The following is a 21398-nucleotide window of genomic DNA, read 5'->3' as shown; positions in this document are numbered from 1 at the left end:
TTTATGCCTGCCTTGTCCAGGTGGTTCAGTTGGTTAGAGGGTCATGACAAGTACCAAAATGTTATGGGTTTGATGCCTGGTCAGGGTGCCTATGGTGGGGAACTGATCCATGACTCTCTCTTTCTCTCTCTGTCTCACACACACTCTCTCCTTCTCTCTGTCTCTGTGTCTCTCTATGTCAAATCGGTTAACATAGCCTTGGGTGACAGTTTTTTTTAAAAGGCTTCCTGCAGAACGGTAGCTTTGTTGTGGCTGCAGCAGCCTCATATGAGTGTTTACAGGGTTTCCTGATGTCATTTTCTCCTGTGTTGATTTATTGTACAAGTTGTTTTGTACATAATGTGCTGTGCAGACTTGCAGCCCAGAAGCAACAGGCTGAGACCTGCAGTCCAGGTGAGCAGTAGGGAGACCATCCAGGTGTGAGTGCCTATGTGCTGTTTGCACAACCATAGCATCACACAACCACATGTTTCTCAGTGTGGATCACCGCCATTAGGTGGCACATGAGTGAATGTAAGTGCATCGAATAAACACACTGGGCACCTTACACTTACATGTGGTTGTATGTCAGTTATATTTTAATTTAAAAATAAACTTCACTGTGGGTTTTATGTACAGCTCTTACATTCATTGAAGGATCATTAAACAGTGTAATTAGGAATATTGTGAACACTGACATCCACAGATTATATTGTCAAGAGTCACTTCCAACAGCTCATGACCCCAGGAGCTCTAGGATGCCTGAGCATTTACAATCAGGGACGAAGAGCAGGAGAACAAGAAGCCAACTAGGGGAGGTCTGCACCCCCAAAGATGAAGGTCCTCTCACACAGTGATGAAGAAAGAGAAAACCGATTCCAGCATGTATCAGGTGACACAGGTGTCCACCAGCATCAGAACAGTGTGGGTGGCTTGGTGTCTGGAGGGGATTGGTAGTGGCTGCAGGAATGTGAATGTGCTGCAGCCTCTGGTGGTGTCTGTGCAGGTGAAGCACCATTGAGATACTGGGCCAGACCATGAGGACAGTGCACGTGACACAGGACATGACCACAGGGTGGCACCCTCAGGCTGGTCTGGTGACTAAGCATAGAGATGGCAATGACTGAAATGCCCTCAAGAGCACTGGGCAGGAGACAGAGAAAGTGTCCCCTTTTCCCTGGGTGGAGCTTGAACTTAGACAGGTGTCACTGGGGTGAAGGGACATCTGCACCAGGAGCTCCCATCACAATGTTTCCCACTGGACCCTTTCCTTCAGCTCCTTCTCTTGTCAGAGCTTGTCCCAAGTCCCTCACACTGTCATCCCTGTGACCCAGGCTGGTCTCCCTGTGGGTTCTAGTCCCACAGCTCTAGATGCTCATGGCCCCAGGTCTGTCTGTGGCTTTTCTTGAAATAAAATGAGCTCCCAATATTCCACATAGAAATCCTTTTCTACTTAAAGTAGAAATTTCTGGATTCCATTATTTCTTCTAAGAAATCAGTCAGAGGGTTAATTGCATAGAGTCAGCATTTGGAGATTTTCATTATGTTGAACTGAGAGCCACTTTCTAAATACTCTGCTTGAGTTTATCCCACAGTAGAGAAAACAGCACATACCTTCCACCCTCATATGTGAAATTATGAGCTACCTTTCCTTCCTAAGGGTGGGAAGAACACTGAACTGTGGATTCAAGGCCTTTCCCCAAAATGGGTCTTATTGCATCATAGAATTGTGTGCATCCAAATCTCCTCAAGACCAGAATGGCTTGTGGTTATAACTTTTTTAACTTTGAATATTTTTTTACTTTTCAATTACAGTTGACATACAATATTATACCAGTTTCAGCTGGAAAATGCAGTGATTAAACATTTTCATAGCTTATTGACAAATCTCCGTGATAAATCTAGGACCCATCTGACACCATATATATTCACAACAATATATTATTGACTGTATTCCCTGTGCTGTACTGTACATCCTAGTAAACAATACTCAGGGCTAGTACAGGACAGCCATCATATTCCTGTTGACTTGGGTGGAAGTTAATAGAGGGGCAAAAAGCTGAGTGTGGAAGTGGTGACAAGACAGCAGGACAAACTCAGAATATCTCTCTGTAAGTTACTAATGAATGACAATCACCAAATGGTGACTGTATGATGGGGAGACATGGCCATAACCAACCTGGGTGGGTCACCAGGATGAATGTCCCCATTGCTGGGACAGGGAGGTACAGTGTCCAGTCCTTGTTCTTCATCTTCCACAGCCCCAGCTCCCTTGGTGGCCTCATCCACACTCACGGCTTTAATGTCATCATCACCTCCACATCTATGTCTGCAGCCTAGATATTTCTTCTCAAGGTCCACACTCTCATCTGTCCAACCTGACACCAAACTGGTGTGTCTAACAGACATCTCCCCTTGACCTTCTCTTTAGCTGAGTGCTTCAAATGCCCACCCCCACACATGTTCCTGCCAGAGTCTTCCCCTCTCAGCTAATAAACCCCATCTTTCTGCCAGCACAGTGCAAATGTGGAGTGTCCACCTCGACTGTTTCCCCACACCTCAGATTGAATCCTTAGGAAATGCTGTGAAATCCATCTTCCAAATGCATTCAGTGTCCAGCCCCTTCCCCCTGTTTCCACCACTCACAGCTCCATCAGAACACCCAGCACCTGCAGCCTGGAATGCTGGGAGGTTTCCCACACCTTTCCCTCCTGCCTCGCTGGTCCCTTGTCTTCTGATTTTGTCCTCAGCACAGCAGCCAGACTGACCCTGTAGCCCGAGGGCTCTCTGTTGGGAGGAACTCTCAGAGGAAGCCACTAAGGACATGGGCTCCTTGACCATGACCTTCCAGGACTCAGCATCCACAGAATGACAACAGTGTCTGCAGTGGATTAAGGACAGTGGACTCTGGAACAGCTCTTACTTTAAGCAGGTGTTCTCACCTTTTGCTTGGTCAGCTCTCTGAATCCCATGCAGACATTCCGGAGGCCTACAAGAGAGGGGCCTGGAAGCTTGGGGAGACTCCTAGTATACAAAGCAGCACTTGATTAGCATCAGGGGACTCAACCAGCCATGGCCAGAGGGTCCAAAATTTCACATTCAGATGTGAGGGATGGAACCCTGAATAGTGTATGGAGCACTGGTCGTCACAGGGAACATCGGTGGGGAACTGTGGAGTCCCCTTGTCCCATGGCACACAGTCTGCCCCTCCTGGGTTGTCTCCACACCTGATAGTAAGTTTATGAATTTAAAGTAACTTGAAATGGGTTAATAAATGGGGTGAAGGTGGAGATAGAATAACACCTGACAGAAATCATACACCTTGGAGTTTTTAATATCCATCAATAATGTTTACATATATATCCATATATATTGTAGTGTATACACACACACACATATACAAACACACACTAATGTACAAACAAAAGTCAGAGATTCATAATTCCAAAGGATGGCTGGACTGACTATTTAGCACCAAGTACTGTGGAAAGCAGCTGTCATACTGGGAAAGAAAGTTGTCACAAAGAAATTCAGGTCAGTCTCAGAAGTGTCACATTCTCCCACAGCCCACCACACGCTCAGAATGTCCCACTCTGAGAATCGCCCAAACCCAACTGTGCTTCTCATTCCCAATGCCCCCACTTCCTGTTCTTGGGGTCTCACCCTTAGGAGCTGTGAGAGACACATCAGAGCCTTGAGCACTGTCACTGCCTGGGGGAGACAGAACAGCAGAGTTATGGGGTGGGGGAGCCCCCATCACAGACTCTAGCCCACACTCTCCCAAGGGTCCCAGATGTCACCTCCCCAACACCCAGACTTACAGGCAGCCTGAGTGTAGCTCTTCCTGCCTCTGTCTGTGGGAAGAAAATGTTCTGTGAGACGTCAGGGGGAAGGCTGGGTCCTGTGACCCTAAAGGAGCCCCATACTCATGAAGCACAGAGATGTTTCTGGAACTGTGACTGAACACTGGGGTAGGATCAGGAAATACTGGAAAAATACATGTGCAGGAATGGACCAACCACCAGTCTGGACATGCGTCCTCAGAAGAGAACTTTCCCTGTGACCTCGGACAGCTGGGAATCAGTCCCCATTCTTAGAACGATCAGGTGATAAATGTGTCCCTCACTTTCCCAGGGGCCTCCCTAAAGAGTCTGTTAGGAAATAGGCCCCAGATGGACAAGCACCCATGTGGGGATACGATGACCATTAATCAGGCAGAGCACATTTCCACCTGGGCTTGACCCCCAGGGGGACAGGAAACTCAGCCCCACCCCTTACCCACCTGAGCACTTCTTCCTCCACAGCACAGCTCCAGTGACCACAGCTCCAAGGAGACCCAGGGCAGCACTGATGCCCACAATGGTGATGGTGGTTTGAGGAGGGGGTTTTGTGATGGGAGCGGAAGAGGTCAACCTCAGGCCTGAGTCCTGACCTGCTCAGGGACACAGAGGAGAGGCTCTATGCCCACATCCTCTCCTCACCCCATCTCAGGGTCCAGGACTCAGGCAGCCCCTGGTGCTGCACACGGCACGTGTATCTCTGCTCCTCTCCAGGGGGCAGGGCCACAGCCACCCACTTCTGGAGGGTTCCATCCCCTGCAGGCCTGGTCTCCACCAACTCCATGTCCTGGGTCATATCCTCCCCATCACGCTGCCAGGTCAGGGTGATGTCCGCAGGGTAGAAGCCCAGGGCCCAGCACCTCAGGGTGACCTCATAGTCAGAGATGGGGTGGTGGGTCACGTGTGTCTTTGGAGGGTCTGAGGGGAGGGTGAGAAAATTCAGGAACTTTGTATGGTCATAGGACACTCCAGCAGTGCTCATGTGACCACCCTGAGACTGGACAGGACAGCTGGGGTGGGGGAAGGGAGTGCAACACCCAGACACCAGCTTGGACAGAGGCATCTGGGATAATGTCCTGTTTCCTTGGAGTGGTCTAGACTCAGAGTGTGAATTTCAGGTAGGAGTGTGCAGGTCTCTAAGGGGTGACACAGACTCAGGTGGATGCTGATGACTCAGAAAACCCAAATCAGGCTTCCAGAGAAGGTCTCAGCTAGAGAACCAGGGAGAGCATCCTGGTGCACCAGGTGCTGTAGGGTGTGAGGGAACCGCTGTGGGGTGTTTTAGGGAGGGGCTGGGTCCTTAATGGTTCTTTAGAGTGGGGATCCCCAGCCAGGGAGCTACAAACCGGTACTAGTGGGTGGCCTGTTAGGATCTGGTCGGCACAGGAGGAAACAAGCAGCTGAGTGGTGTCTCCTGTCTGCCAGCAGACCCCTCCCTCAGGTTCGTGGGAAACTTGTCTTCCACGAAAAAGGTGTCTGGTGCCAAATGTTTGGGGACCGCTGCTTTAGAGAAAACTAGGCCTGCAGCTGAGTCACAGAATAAGGAAGCCCGGGGGACTCTTCCCTCTCCCGAGCAGGAAGGGGATTCTGACACTGTCCCATTCCCCACCTCTCCTTGTAGGAAGCCGCCTCAGCCCACAGATCCCCTCCTCTGGGAGGCGCGCCCTGGTACCGGCTCTGAGCAGCGTCTCCTTTCCCTTCTCCAGGAGCTGGTTCAGCCAGCACACGCAGATTCTCTCCAGATAGAACCTCTTCTGTCCCGCATCAAGGTCCTGCACCAACTTTCGCCAGGTTATGGGGCCGCGGTGTCCACCGTGGTCCAGGAGCTCAGGTCCTCGTTCAGGGCGAGGTAGTCGGCACCGTCGTAGGCGAACCGACCTAATCCACGGAGGAAGCGTCTGACGGATCCCAAGACGCAGCCGGTCACTTCCTGCCAAGTGTGGGACCCTGACCCCGCCCCAGGGTCAGCCCTGCCCACTTAGCCCTGTCCCGCCTCCAGTAGTCCGAACCTGACCCGTGGTAATTAAAGCTAAATTGAAAATCAAACCAGATCAAAATTCCCGCGCGCTCCTCCCGGGAAGGGGACAGGCGGGTTCTGAAGCCTGGAGGTGACACTCGGACCCAGAGACTTGGGGCGACAAAGGCCCGTGCGTCCGTGGGGATGGGGGTCGTGACCGGGACCCGGGCACTCGTGGCTCACGGTCCTCGCTCTGGTTGTAGTTGGCGCGCAGCTTGTTCAGGTTCGCTTGGTTAATCTGTGCTTCGCGCAGGCAAAACCCTGTCCCCTCGTTCCAATAGTCCGGCCTCTCCTTCTCCATCCAGGGTGCCCGCGGCTCCAGCCTCGGGTTCGGGGCGTCGCTGTCGAACTGACGCCGATGTACCGGGACTTCCTGCCGGCCCGACAGTACACCGCGGTGCTGAAAATTTTCAGGGTGTGCGTACCTGGGGTAGGTGAGGACGAGTGTCCAGGTGTCTGCGGTCGGCCGGAATGGGCAGGGGGCCAGGGGGACGGAAAAGGGGGCGGTGGTCCACAGGAGCGGGGGAAGGGTAGAGTCGGGGCCAAGGAGGGACTCTGGGGTCTGCAGTCTGAGTGGCGACTGCTGGAGACGCGCTTTCCCCGGGTCCTGCGTCCGCACCTAGCCCCCTGGCTCCCGCCCCGCAGAGGCCATCCCTCCCGACCCCGCACTCACCCGCCCAGGTCTCAGTCAAGGCCAGGGCTCTCGAGAGCAGCGGGAGAAGCGGTAGGGTCGCCAGGACCCCTCCTGAGAGTTCTGGTTGTCAGTGAGAACTTTATACCCAGAACCACGGTGACGCTGATTGGCTGCTCTAATGTTCGGACATCCAATGGGAGTGAGAACTGTGGAAGCGTCATGTATATCTGGGATGTAGGACCTGATCCAAGTTGTAAGGAGAAGTGAAACGCCCAGGAGAAGGGGAGCCCTCAGTCCTGTTAGTACCCACCTCACCCCATCGGTCCTCCTGGTCTCTGGCTAAGACCCTGCAGCCAGGTCTGCGGACCCGGGACTTTGTGCTGAGGCCCCTACTACACAGAGAAGTCTCTGTCCCTCGTCTCCCTGAGTCCCGGCCCATGGGCTGTTTTATTCAGTGACTCTCAGACATTTTAGATTCAGAATATTTGTACAGTCTCACAAGATAGAATCCCAAGGATGATTCTGCATGTGCGGGTTATAGCTATCAATATTTACCATACATGGAATAAAACAGTTTGAATTTTTTAACTTCATTGAGAATAATATTAATAACCTATGTTAACAGAAATAATGTTTTTGTGAAAAATAACTATTTCCCAGATAGACGAGATAGTGAGAAGAGTGAATGTATTTACATTTTACATTTTTCGCAAGTCTCAGTGCTTGTCTGTTTCATTAGAAGTCCGGTAGTTTTTCATATTTACTTCTGTTTAATCTACTACTTTAATTGTAGTTTATTTAAAAAAAATACAGCCTCACAAAAATATATAAAAGGAACATTTTAAAAATCTTTTTAAATAAGTGTGGATATTCAGCTTTGATGGTTCACTAAAGCTACGCAAGTGGTAGTTCCTGAAAAGCTCTTTGCAAAGTGGAACCTGAAACATATACATTGAGTATCTCCTATTCTGTTATGTTGTTTCAGTGGCTCTTGTACTGATGCAGGATTATTTAAAGTAACACATTGTTTCAAGTATGATAGTGATCTCCCAATGTTGGTGCATTTAATGACACATCATGAAAAATCACACTTGTTAACATTACCGCAGATCCCTGTGGAAGCAGTTGTCAGCTCTGGGAAGCTGTCTGGCTGTTGTGGTGAGACACACGTTTGACAGAATCCTGGTTTTCCTCTGAGAACTTCCATTCCATCCAGACAACAAGTGCTGTTAGGTGTCAACTGCCCCTTGACTCTCCTTGAGGGACAAGCTCAGGTTCATTTGAGAGAGTGTTCACCAGTTCACCACACCTCAGTCATCACAGCTTCTGTGTCTCTCATTCTCTTAAGTGAACTTGCTGTTCTGTGAAGAAGAGGCTGGCTCAGTCCTGACAGGTCACTTTCCTGGGCTCATGGCACCTGGGGATGTAGCAGAAGTGTGTTTGTGCACTTTTCTGGTCATCCCAGATATTTTATTTTGTATTCTCCATTTTCATTAAGGACAGTTAAGAGATTAATCCATTTGTATAATAAATTCCAGATATATCTTCTTTTTAATATGTTTATTTTAAATTATAGTTGATCTACAATATTATATTACTTTCTGGTGTGTAACTTTGTGATTAGGCATTTATATAACTTATGAAGTGATCCCCCCATAAATCCAGTACCCACCTGACACCATACATAGCTATTACAATATTGACTCTATTCCCTGTGCTGCACTTTACTTCCTGCTGACTATTCTGTAACAACCGGTGTGTCCTTCTGAATCCCTTCTCCTTTCTCACCCAGCCCCCCTAACCCCTGCCATATCTGACAACTATCACTCTGTTCCCTGTGTCTATGAGTCTATTTCTGTTCTGCTTGATTACCTTATTTTTTAGATTCCACTTGTAAGTGCAGTCATCTGGCATTTTTTTTCCTCTGTCTGACTTATTTCACTCAGTACCATACCCTCCACTGTGTTGTTGCCAATGGAGAGATTTCATTCGTTGTGTGTGTGGCTGAGTCAGATTTTGTCTGCTCACCATCATCAGTCTGGCCCTCCATCCAGCTGCTCACCATCATCAGCCTGGCCCTCCACAATGGCTCTTCCGGCTCCCTGAACATCACCAGCTCAGCCCTCCAAAATGGCTCTTGGGGCTCCCTCACCACCCCCAGGTAAGCACTCAACAGTGGCTCCTTGGGCTCCCTCACCACCCTCAGCCTGGCACTCCAGAATGGCTCTTCCTACTCCCTCACCACCCCCAGGTGAACACTCCAGAATGGCTCTTGGGGCTTCCTCACCACCCCCAGGTGAGTACTCCAGAATAGCTCTTTGGGTCCCTCATCACCAGCAGCTCCGTACTGCAGAATGACTCTTCAGGCTCCTCACCACCTCCAGGTGAGCCCTCCAGAATGATTCCTATGGCTCTCTCACCAACCCCAGGTAGGCACTCCAGAATGGATCTTCATGCTTCCTGACTACCCGCAGGTGAGCACTCCAGAATTGCTCCTATGGCTCCCTCACTACCCCCAGGTGAACACTCCAGAATAGCTCTTGGGGCTCCCTCACTACCCCCAAGGTTAGCATTCCAGAATAGCTCTTGGGGCTCCCTCACTACCCCCAAGGTTAGCACTCCAGAATGGTTCCTCAGGCTTCCTCACCACCCCCAGGTCAGCACTCCAGAAGGGCTCTTTGGCTTCCTCAACACCCCCAGTTCAGCACTCCAGAATGGCTCTATAGGGCTCACTCACCACGCCCAGCTCAGCATTCTACAACGGCTCTTCAGACTCCCTCATCACCCCCAGTTCGGCACTCCAGAATGGCTCTTCGGCTACTTCAACATCCCAGTCTTGGCACTCCAGAATGACACTTTGCTTTCCCTCTCCACCCCAAGTAGTAGCACCAGCGCCAGCAGCAGCACAAGCAGCAGCACAGGCGGGAACACCAGCAGGAACACCAGCAATGCCAGCAGCAGCAGGAACACCAGCAGCACCATTTTGCAGTGCCATGAAACTTTTAGACATGCCCATGTTCTAAAGCTGAACCTGAGATAGGGATTCTCATCTCAGTGATTTAGCCCATTTAATACCCTCAGTAAGTAAAGTAGTAAGGCAGCAGGATAAGGTAGGGGAGGACATCCGGGAAGAACGTGTTTTAAGAATTCTGGAGTCTAGTCTGCTCTACCCTGAGGCCCTGGATCAAGAATCGCACCCACAAGGCTGGTCCGCCTGGAGTCCAGGACCACAATCCATGTTTTTGTACCTCTGTGCCAACGCGTGCCAGCGTCTGACATGCTAGGGGCAGTCACACTCTACAAGAGGGTGCCGCTGGACTTGGCAGCCCACAGCACAGAACTCAGGGCTGGGTGCATTACCACCAGTAAAGGGGATCAGCATGGGGCACCAAGAACATCCAATGTGCCTTTTGGATACGAGTTTTTACTTCGTTTTAATTTTTAAAGTTTTCCCCACCCACTCTAGGGTCTTTCTTGTACCTTTTCTTATACGAATTTTTATTCTTCGTACTAAAGTTTTAAAGTTTTCCCCACCCACTCTAGGGTCTACATAGATAACCTGAGGTCAATTTCTCCTGTCATCTCAGTACTTCTTTGTAACTCCACTGCCTGTACCTTCTCCAAAACTTCTCAATGTATTTACCCTTTATGTTTTCCCCTTCCTATATCCATATAGAAAAAGCTTTCTAAAGTTTTTTTTCACTTCTGCTTTCCATTTCATCACTTTCTCTCTCACCTTCAATCTCATCATTTCTCCTCGCTTTTCTTTTAAATAGTTGATTCCTTGAAGCTGTGCAATCTTTGGCCCACCACTTTTTACTAACGAATTGTGGAAAGAATACTTTTGGCGCTCTCTCCATTGAATTATCATGTGTTCATTCCTTACTCATTTTCCTTTTTTTGCCTCTAAAATTGCAATATAACCACACAGATTTGGAAGCAATAAAGACATTTTTTTATGATGATGTTTCAGCCTGATGAAGTTCTCCTGTTTGGTAAACTGATATAAAGACAATGGTATCTTCTCTTGGCTTAGAAATTTTATGGAGAAAATATTATTTCTATTCGGATCTAATGCTTTGCTACACCACAATCAACAGCAATAAAATTTCCTTCAAAGATGAGGACATTCTAGTGATTGTAAGGTTGCTTGTTAGGCAGAAAATTTAGATGGCTGTGATATTCATGTCTGGGTCCAGAGCAAGATTGTTCTGCAGAGGAGTGGAGAGGGAAGGCAGGAAGGAAAGAAGAAAGGGAGGAAGGGAGGGAAAGAAGGCTTAGATGAGACTTACTTCACAATTTCAAAATGTTTGGCTGATATATACACTTGCATATTGAAGTCCCAAATGAAGCAAAGCAAAAGGCTTTTTACAATTTCCTTTTCAGGAGTTAAATGTTGCAAGTATATTGATTGCTGTAGTTCAAATTTTTATCAAAAAAGATTCTTTTTCTCATGAAGACAACACCACATCTTCCACATCTTAGGATTTGGTGTGTGGATAAGGTTGTCCTCACTTTGGCTAAAAATGGAAAAATACGTTAGATGCCTAAAAATGATGCCTTAGGAGTCCAGGCTTGGAAAAGTCACACTTGTTTTCCTCTAACATCCTCACGTGTGCCTATTTATTTACTAACTCCATGTATCTGGTGGTGATTTTTAAGGCAGACTTTAGCTTGCTAACCCCAGTATAACTTTTGCCAACTCCTTGATAAGAAAACCACATGATCTTGAGGCTTGAAAACTTCACAAACCTCCGACAGAAGTCCCTGTGAGGGATAAGTGGCCTCCCATATCCCCGTGCTTACCTGGTCACTTTTACAGGCGTAACAACACTGAACAGTCCACATGGCTGTCACCGATCCATCTTGGCATTTGTACTGATCCTCCACAGAGTCAGTCTTGCTCCTTTAAACCATGAGTATTCCTAGTGTTCGTGTGTCAAGCGACAGGAGGAGGGAGTCAGTATTTCATGGGCTGTCTAGATCAATCATTTTTGAGGGTAAATGAGTCGTGCTTTCATGGATGTCCTTGGCCTACATTAGGAAACACGTGTGTGAGGAGAAAGTTGAAAAATAGTGTAAATTCAGGTTTGGGGCTGGCACATCACACTCTCCTTTAACCAGTCTCTCTTTTCCTTCTAACAGTGACAGATACATAATCGTTTTAATACAAATGCAAAACTGAAACATATAGAAAAAATTTAAAGCATCAAATAACTATACACATTAAAAAGTAAAAAGGACTCTATCATCTCACCTTCCATCTGTAGAAACTATTTGAGCAATTTATCCCAAAGAAAATGTAAGAAATAAAACAAAAATGAGAAAATAAAACAATGAAAAAAAAAGAAATGACAAAGCAAACCAATGAAACTAAAGGCCATGATTCTGAGAAGATCAACAGAGTAGATAAATTTTTAGCCATCAGGATCGGGGGTAAAGGGAGAAGATTCAAATTAATAATATCAAAAACTAGAAAGGTCATGTTGTTCCAGATTCTATATCTAGCAAAGGAGTTAAACTAATAACTTTGAATGATTTTTATGCCAGTAATTGACAACTTAAATGAAATGAAAAATCCCTTGAAAGATATACACAAGCAAAATGTCACTCAAGAAGAGACATGTCACCTGAATAATATCGTAGCTGTTTTTCAAAGTTATTTTGTAGAAAAACAATACATGTAACCAAATAGTATATAAATAGGCCATCACATATATGATAAATTGGCTTGTTACAAAATTGCAGTGCAAATTCCATCAAGAAAGGATGGTCTTTTTCACAAATGTTGCTGGAATAACCGAATGCCTATATGACAAAAATGACCATTGATCCATACTTCATACCATATGAAAAAATATGTCAAAATGCATCAGAGACCTAAATATAAAGTCTAAAATTTAAAACATCTAGTCAAAAATATAGTAGGAAATCTTTTTGACCTTTGGTTAGGCAAAAATTTCTTGGATAAAACACCGAAAGCCTGATTCATGAAAAAAATTGATAAGAAGCCTTGATCAGTAAGTTTGTACAAACTGCTTTCTTTGAGAGATACTGTTAATAGACTCAAGAGACAAAATACACTCTTGAAAAAATATTTGCAAATCACTTATCTGACCAAACCATCCGCACAAATATTTTCCAAAGAGAAATAAATGTATATATTCATACAAGGCTTGCACCTGAATGTTCACAGGAGCTTTATTTATAACAGACAAAGACTTGAAACAACATAAATTCTGTGAACAAGTGACTGGAGAAACAAATTCTGGTATATCTACACAATGAAATACTCCACAATTAGAAATGAATTACTAAGCACTGGCTGGTATAGCCCAGTAGATTGAGCGTGGGCTGTGAACCAAAGTGCTGCCGGTTCAATTCCCAGTCAGGGCACATGCCTGGGTTGCAGGCCAAGTCCCCACTTGGAGGCACACAAGAGGCAACCACACATTGATGTTTCTCTCCTTCCCTTCCTCTCTCTATTTAAATAAAACTAAAAAATCTAAGAAAATAAAAATAAAAATAATAAAATGGATTTAAACAAAAGAAATGAACTACTGACATCCTGTAACATGGACAAATTATAAAATAATCATGTTGAGTCAAAGGAGCCAGATCCCCCCAAAAGCACATACTGGATAATTTCATTTATATACAATTTTAGAATGAGAAATCTACAATGACAGAAAACAGATCAGTTGTTACTCCGTGGCCAGGTGGGAAAGGTCTAGTTTATAAATCAGTACAAGGAGTCTTTTGGATGTGATGGGAATGTTCACAGTTTGGATCATAGTGATAGTTTTACGTGTGTGTGTGTGTGTGTGTGTGTGTGTGTGTGAAAGAGAGACAGAATGTGAATTTGTATACCGTAAACATGTGCAATTTATCATAGATCAATCATAAATTAATAAATCTTTTTAAAAAGATAACTTCATTTTCTCATAGAATTGGGAACTGACAAATTTAATAGAACACCTAAAGAATATGAATGGAAGATCAAAGAAAAATTCCAGAGTGCAATATCTAAAAAAGTGAATAGATACATTTAAGACAGAAAGGAATAATTATGATAGTAATCATTGCAAATGCACATTATTCAGTTAATGTGCAATAGGCACTGTAATAATTACCTTGGCACATGTGGTAAAGGCTTAGGTGGCAATGGTGTTGCCACACTTGGGCCCCTCTCTGGTATTGCCCTCTGTCCAAGGATGCTGCCCACCCAAGGCTCTGCCTCCTTTCTCAGGGGCTACTTGCGTCCTACGACTGGGCCAGGTAGTAGTTCAAAGACCCACCTCTGGCTCTGATCTGCAGACACCCCACTTCCAGAGTCCCCCACGGAATCATGTGCCTCTTCTGTGGGAACTACAGAACAACTCACTTCTTCCTCTGCCCAATTTTTCCTTCTCCTAAAGAAGATGGTTTCCAAGAGTTTCTCTAAACAATCTTCTGTATGCAATCATCAGAGCCACAGAATCTATTTTCCAAGTACCCAAATCTGAGACCACTGATGATCTTTAACCAACCAAACAATTCTCTCAAGTATCTTCTATTAGTACCTGGGTTTTATGAGGGAGGAAAGAGTTAAGCTTAGAAATTTTAAGTAACTTGTCCAAGATCACTAGGACAATGGAGGAGCTGATAAGAAAAGGCCTTTATAATATCAAGCCATACAGCCATCTGGAAGTGTTTTCATCATGAATGAATCATTGAAATCAAACCTAGTATCATTTTTATGGCATGCTCAGGTTGGCAAATTATATAAATGCTGAAGGCATAGTTTATCTTGCAGCATCAAAGTACTTCAAATAACAGCTTTATAAATGTAAGGTGAAATAAGATACAAATGATGGTATAGAGAGATGCATTCACAGTTAACTAACCTAGTAAGTGTCAATTAATAGGCTATGTCAGATAGCCTGTTTATTGTTTTTGAGGGTAACATATTGTTAGTGCCTTCAGAGGCCTCTCACATATTTAGCACTGATAAATGATTGTAGAAATTAATTGCAGCCCTCAGGAGTCCCTGATGGATTGCCATCAAGCCCTATCCTTGACCTTGTCTTTTATGATACTTATATCAGCAAATTGAATGGAGCCTATAATCATATCTACAAAATCTGCTATAAATATTCCATTAAAATAATGCTAAGAAATTACACATTAAAATTCAAAGATATCTTATTCAGCAACATTTATTCAAAAAAATTTATTGAGTAGCCACTACGTACCAGATTCTCTACTATACATCATCTAAAACCACAGAAGTGATTAAAATATTTTTTGTTTTTTTATTTTTATTTTTTAATTAAAATATTTTGATTGCTACAATCTAACCCTTAATAGATACTATAAGTGCTATATTTACTTTCAAAAAAAGGTTTTGCATAATGATAACTGGTTGAGGTATTGGGCTGATTAAACCATTAAGAAAAACGTAACAGCATAGCATTGTCATCAAGTTTATGTGAGTCAGATTTATGCTGGGTTAATAGAAACACAATGACCAGGTAGATAAGAGGCAGAATACCCAGCTCTATTCTGATCTGGTCAGACCCTATCCACAGTTACAATATTCAGTCTGAGTATCATATTGACAACACCACAGCCAACAAACTAGAATACACTGGAAACTGTGCCCTATGGAAAATAAATGAAACCGTATCTGGTGTAGCTCAGTGGAGTGAGCACTGGCCTGCAAAACAAAGGGTGGCCAGTTAGATTCCCAGTCAGGGCACATGGCTGGGTTGCAGGCCAGGTTCCCAGGACCTGGGGCACACAAGAGGCAACCATACATTGATGTTTCTCTTCCTCTATTTCTCCTTCTATGCCCCTCTCTCTGAAATTAAATAAATAAAATCTAAAACAACAACAACAACAAAGTTTTAAAAAATACACTAAAAAGAAAAAGAGATGAAAGGACTAAAATTATTTAATCCTAAGAAACAAAGGGCAACATAAGGCATAACACATTCACTAAGGATTGTTAGGTCAAAGGGAGAGTAGATTTGCTCTTTGATTCCTACAAAAGGAAAGTGAAAGAAAATCAGAAGGAAGCATCTTTTCAATTTACCTAAGGAAGAACTGTTAACAATTATACCAATTTCAAAAGAGGAGTGTTCTCTCTCAGGATATGATGACTTTTCTCTTCCATAAAACATATTTTTAAAAGCATCTGCATATTTGTTGAGCCAAATAACTTCTAAAGTTTCTTCCATTTCTTTTTGTGAAACAGAGAGACTTTTTGCTTTAGGATAAACTATTTAATGGCATAGAATGTCAATGTAGTTTTTCACAAGGCTCATATATCCTAAAAAATAATGCATACATTTTTTCCCTGCAGAGATATATTTCATCCCTGGAGTATGGTCAGATAAACTTACTGGGGAAAACCAAATTCAAAATGCAACAATCCTTGTGGAATAAATTCCAACACATGGATTGTACCTTATACTATTTATTTTAAAAAACAGTGATTAGTAACAATGCCACAAAGATCATTTGCTACAATATATGTTAGTCACTTGTCTTTTTTTACCTCACTGGGCCATATAGTTAAATATGTCATTTCAAATCTTAGGGTAACATCATACACCCTGAATTAAGGGATTATGGATATACTATAGGTACTACTATTGCTGTCAATTTAATAAAATGAAATAGAACAACAAATTCTACATGTATAATAAATACAAGGGTGGGCAAATGTAGATTTACAGTTATAATACAAATAAATACAATAATTTAAAAATAATAAATAAGAATAAACTGTTAGGTATACTCATAACTATAAACCTACTTTTGCTCACCCTTGTATGATTTCTACTTCTTTTTTCTTTTTTGGCTGAAAGGTAGATAATTAAGTTAAAAAATACTACATAAACCCTGGCTGGTGTAGCTCAGTGGATTGAGCGTGGGCTGGGAACCAAAGTGTCCCAGGTTCGATTCCCAGCCAGGGTACATTCCTGGGTTGCAGGCCATAACCCCCAGCAACCACACATTGATGTTTCTCTCTCTCTCTCTCCCTCCCTCCCTCCCTTCCCTCTCTAAAAATAAATAAATAAAAATCTTTAAAAAAATACTACATAAAAATTTAAGTGTTTTCTAACCAGGTAATTAACAACTGTTATGAATATTGGGCATGTTACTGAAACTAGGTAAACATATTTGGGTTATCTGTGCCCTAAAGTGACTTAATATTCTTTCTTTTTGCTAAGATCCAAAGAAAAAGCTCTTATTTCTCTCAAAAGAAAAAATTAAAAGAAATAGTGAGAACCCCTCATGTACCATTGATAGGAAAAAGCAGAATACTAACTAACCACTTATAAAACAGTGAACTTGGTCATAAAGTCATTTTATAAAAATAATTACATGACTTGATGATTTTTATAAAGTTAACCTCTTTAAACAAACTCTCATGTAGCAACTAGTAAAGTCAAACAACACACATTTTTCTAACAATATATGTTAGACGTATTGTTACATCTTATATGTTAGATATATTACAATATATGTTAGATATTAGCTGTAAAACATCTCTTCCCAGTTTGTGAAGAAGCTTACAACTCATTATATGCAAATATCAACTCCAAAAACACTGGTCTTTAAACAAAAATCAAACAATGTGTTACAATTTTAGGACAAGGAATTAACAGAAGAACAGAAAGTTGTGGTTTCTGCTTTGGAATACTGTGATTGAAAAGGCAGATATGAAGAAATGAAGCAGTCAGTTTATAATACCTTTCTGTGGAGTTTAAATCAAGAACTAAAACTTACTCAAAAAATTATTTGGAGGATAATTTGGAGGAAGAATTTTGATAGAAGTGTATAGTAACTTTTACCCTTGAGTAACTTTAAATCATTAACAACATCCTGATAAAAGGAGTTTCAAGAAATGCACCCTGTCCTTACTGAGCTTAGTTTAGCAATTAGGGTTAGGAGGCAGGCTTTACCATGAGAACCACAATTAATTTATAATGGCTTCCTAGAGTGCTATATAGCAAAGGAACCCGTTATAATATCTAAGCTTTACAGGGAAGAAAACCCTTTTTATTTATTGAAGCTTACCACCGGCATGACAGAGAGTAGTGACATCACATGAATAAACAGTGTGCATAATTATTTAAAGCATGGGCTCTGGAACCTGGGTTAAGAAAAAAGTAAGGACTCTCTGTTACACTGTGGAATCTAATGAACAAAATGAACTAACAAGCAAAATAGGGACAGACTCATAGACAGAGAGCAGGCTGACAGCTGTTGGGATTAGGGGAATGGGTGGGGGAGTTGGAAGGATTCAGCAAAAAAAAAAAGAGATAAATATTCATAGACAGGGACACGAACAACAGTGTGGTGATTGCTGGGGGTGGGGGGATAGGGAGAAGAGGGTGCAGGAGGGTAAATGTGATGGAGACTTGATTTGGGGTGGTGAACAGACAATATTGTGGAATTCCAATATTGTAGAATTGTGCATCTGAAACTTGCACAATTTTGTTAACTAGTGTCACCCCCATAAATTCAGTAAAAAGGAAAAGACAAAATTAAGTACTAGCATATTCTAATAATTAGACACATTCACATTAATACACAGATCTATCTATCTGTCTATCCATCCACCCATCCACCCACCCGCCCATCCATCCATCCATCTATCCATCCAGATAGAGAAGGAGAGTTAAATAGAAACTTACAAGGGGGCACTCAAAAAAAAAAAACTGGAATTACCTTCTGGAGGGTGGGCCCCCTGTAGTTCAGGCTTCCCCAGCTAGATGAGTGTCCTAGGAACCCTTCTGTATGGGTGTACCAGCTGGTGTCGTTCAGAGGCGCGTTCGGCTTCAGTGAGTTTTGTTTGAAGACTCAACGCATGTGCCCATTCCATGACGGGTGATTTACAAACACACCTGCCCACACCGCCGCAATGAGTGTTCCACAGTTTTTGATGAAAAACAGCATGATCCCCACTCATCCAGGATCTCTCCCCAAGCGACTTTCTTTTTCTTTGTTTCTCTGGATGAAAAAAGTCCTCAAAAGAAAACATTCTGCCGATCTGCCGATGTGGAAGAGGTGAAACAACAGCAGAAGCACTAAAAAGCATCAAAACTGATGAGCTTGGAACTGTTTTGAGCAGAGGAAGTAAACTCTTGATAGGTGTGTTGTGTCAAATGGAGAGTACTTTGAAGGTGACTGAAATTTAAACACGTAAGAATAAATACACAATTTTTTATAACTATAGTCCTGTTTGGGGGGTTCTCTCTTATATTGTGTTAAGTGTGAGTATATAAATGGATGATATATAAATCACACAAATAACTTAGACTATTCTGTGCCAGATACTAAGGGAAAATTTTATAGAAAAAGTGGAAACTAAACTGGTCTGTAAGTTAAGGCTAGTAACTAAAGACGTAAAGTGGAACATAAAGTTCACCACAAGATAGGCTATGTCACTATTTGTTCCAGAACACAGCTGAAATATCCTTTTTTTCTGGTGGACCTCTTCAGCTGAAGTAAAAGTTTCTTTAAAAAGCCAGTGGAGAACATACTATGCCAAGACAAAGACCAGGCACACTGTTTTACGCTTAGGGAATAACTGCCATTTTTTAAACAAGGAAGTACTGTATTTTAAAAGTAGTAACCCTTAAAACTATGCATGAGTACTTCTAAAGCTCAAGGAAACTTGCAGCCACAAAACTCAGAATTTGCACAAATCCTCCAAAAATCTAGATACGTTGACAAGGCAGTATGCTCTGATAACGTAGAAAGACTGTGTTAAAAATGGCAGCAGGGAAGAGAGGAGCCGGGACCTGGCAGCTCAGAGCTTCCGATTTCACCAGACTCACTGGAACTGGGAACTTCATGAGTCAGCACTGCAAATGGGTCACCACAGGACACCCAACAGTGGCGCATGCCACTGGTTGCCTCCATGAGGGGTCATCAGCTGCTGGCTCTGAGCTGACAACAATCTCCAGGAACTCAAAATGCCTTCACTAGTTCATCAGTCAGGGTGGGGAAGTGTGGAAATCAGGGCTATTTAGAGTCTCATCAGCAGTCCATGTTACACTGAGTCCACTGCACCTGAAAGACCATTATGAGTTTCTATTCCACTGGAAAGAGCACACTTCCTAATTGTCAAAATCTCCATAGGTGTGTGTGTGTGGGGGCTATTGTAACAGGAAAGATCAAGGACAACTGCTTCTCTCTGAAGAAATAGAAGTAGTATGCGTTTCAGGAGGAATACCAAGGATTCACGCTGTGAGTAAAGGAAGACTTGGAAGATGCAGGGGTGTGAGTTCTGTTGTGTCTCTGAATAACTCAACTCAAATACAGGGGCTTAGTCAACCTTGGATGATGACAGTAGATTAGCATTAACTTCATCAGAGTGATGGCAATCACAGCTATCACTGCAAATACGGTATTTTTCTGGTGCAAATCACCGGAGCCCCTTGCACCAGGTATGCATGTGTGCACCTGTTGAGTGAGTGAATATTTTTTCCTCAATTTAAATTCATGAAGACCATGAGAGGGTGATGGCTTCTATCTGGCAGGTGCAGCAGAACACCCTCTCTGTCTTCCCTCAGGCTTCTTTATATTCTCCTCATCTGTGTCTTCATGGAGTCTACAGAGGCCTCTTTGTATCCCAGAGAACATCATGCTAGCATTTAAAGTGATTGCATTATGCTAATTCGACCTGGTAAAGTAGTGTTCCATTAGTAAAACTTAGAAGGACGAACACATGTTGACAGGTGATGGACAACCCCATGAGCGGTCAGGGCCCTGCCATATCAATAAAATTGCCAGGGTTCTCAACCTTGTCAAAATATCCCCTATAAAGTGAGAGAAAAGTAGAGATAGCTTTTTTAGTGTGGCTAAGCAAGCTGCACATGAAAGATTCACTTCAAATTTCCCATCCCACTAACCTTTAGAATATCTTTCTTTACAGCAGAGGTCAGAAACTTTTTCTCCAAAAGTCCAGGTAGTAAATATTTTATATTTGTGCACCATATTCTCTCTTTTGCAACTGTGGTACTCAGCTCCGCTATTGTAGCATAAAGCAGCCATAGGCAAGCAGCGAATGGGCATGGCTGTGCCCTGATAAAACTTTATTGATAGGTAACATCAATAAATGTAACATGCTTTATTTGGCCAGGGGGTGGGCATAGTTTGGTGATCTCTGTTTTACGATATGCCAGGAAGGCCCAGCACTCCAAGCTAACTGACTATAGAATTATAGTTTAAATTAGCCAGGCCCTCCCATTGGAAGAAACTGAAGCCAAATGAATAGCAGGCTAGGTAATGTAGTTCTCAGACCTGCCTCCCTGGTCTAAGCTAAATGTTTTACAGATGGGGCACACTATCAAATGATTTAGAGACCACGTTTTAGTAGTTGATATTCTGTGAGTACTGAGTATTAATTCTTAGGATTTCTGACATATAATGTTCACATAGAGGGGTAGCATGTGTATGCACACACACACACTATTAAGCACTGGGGAACACCCACATCTCAAAGTTTCAATGCTTCTTGCTTTATGGCTAGGTGAAATATTTTAATGAAATGTGCTTTTGGGGGTGACACTGAAATTTGTTGGGAAAACATAATGATTCCCCTTCAGTTTCACATATCTCAGCATGAAATTTCTATGATCCTTCTAGCACTGTTCTCCAAATCAAAGTTTCCATCACTTATAATGTTAATGATTAAATAATCACAGTTCAGTGTGTGTATTTAGCTGACTCTGTTTTCATCACTATCTTGCATATCATTATTGCACATCTTGAATTATCGGTGGATCATACCTGAAGCTCACATCTGTTTGTCTTGCACTGAATACAACTGATGCTTAGAATAATGCTCAGCAAGATTATCAGCACAGATCTAGATGATTGTAATTTTCTGTGTCAGGGACCTCTCAACATGACAAAAGAATACAAG

General features: G+C 43.2%; 1 protein-coding gene across 1 annotated transcript in view; it reads right to left on the bottom strand.

The window, feature by feature from the left end:
* Positions 1-3529: 3529 nt before the first annotated feature.
* Positions 3530-21398, bottom strand: part of LOC114510739 (patr class I histocompatibility antigen, A-2 alpha chain-like) — a 114277-nt gene continuing 96408 nt past the window's right edge. Inside the window, exons 5-6 of the mRNA XM_036013531.1 lie at positions 3801-3833; positions 3530-3690 (exon numbers count right to left, since the gene is read on the bottom strand). Of these exons, the coding sequence (XP_035869424.1) occupies positions 3530-3690; positions 3801-3833 (194 nt within the window). The remainder of the gene's footprint in view (positions 3691-3800; positions 3834-21398) is intronic.

This window comes from Phyllostomus discolor, chromosome 12 (genome assembly GCF_004126475.2).
Source record: "Phyllostomus discolor isolate MPI-MPIP mPhyDis1 chromosome 12, mPhyDis1.pri.v3, whole genome shotgun sequence".
Taxonomy (NCBI): domain Eukaryota; kingdom Metazoa; phylum Chordata; class Mammalia; order Chiroptera; family Phyllostomidae; genus Phyllostomus; species Phyllostomus discolor.
The sequence above is the reverse complement of the archived record's forward strand: the minus strand, read 5'-3'. Positions and strand labels throughout refer to the sequence as shown.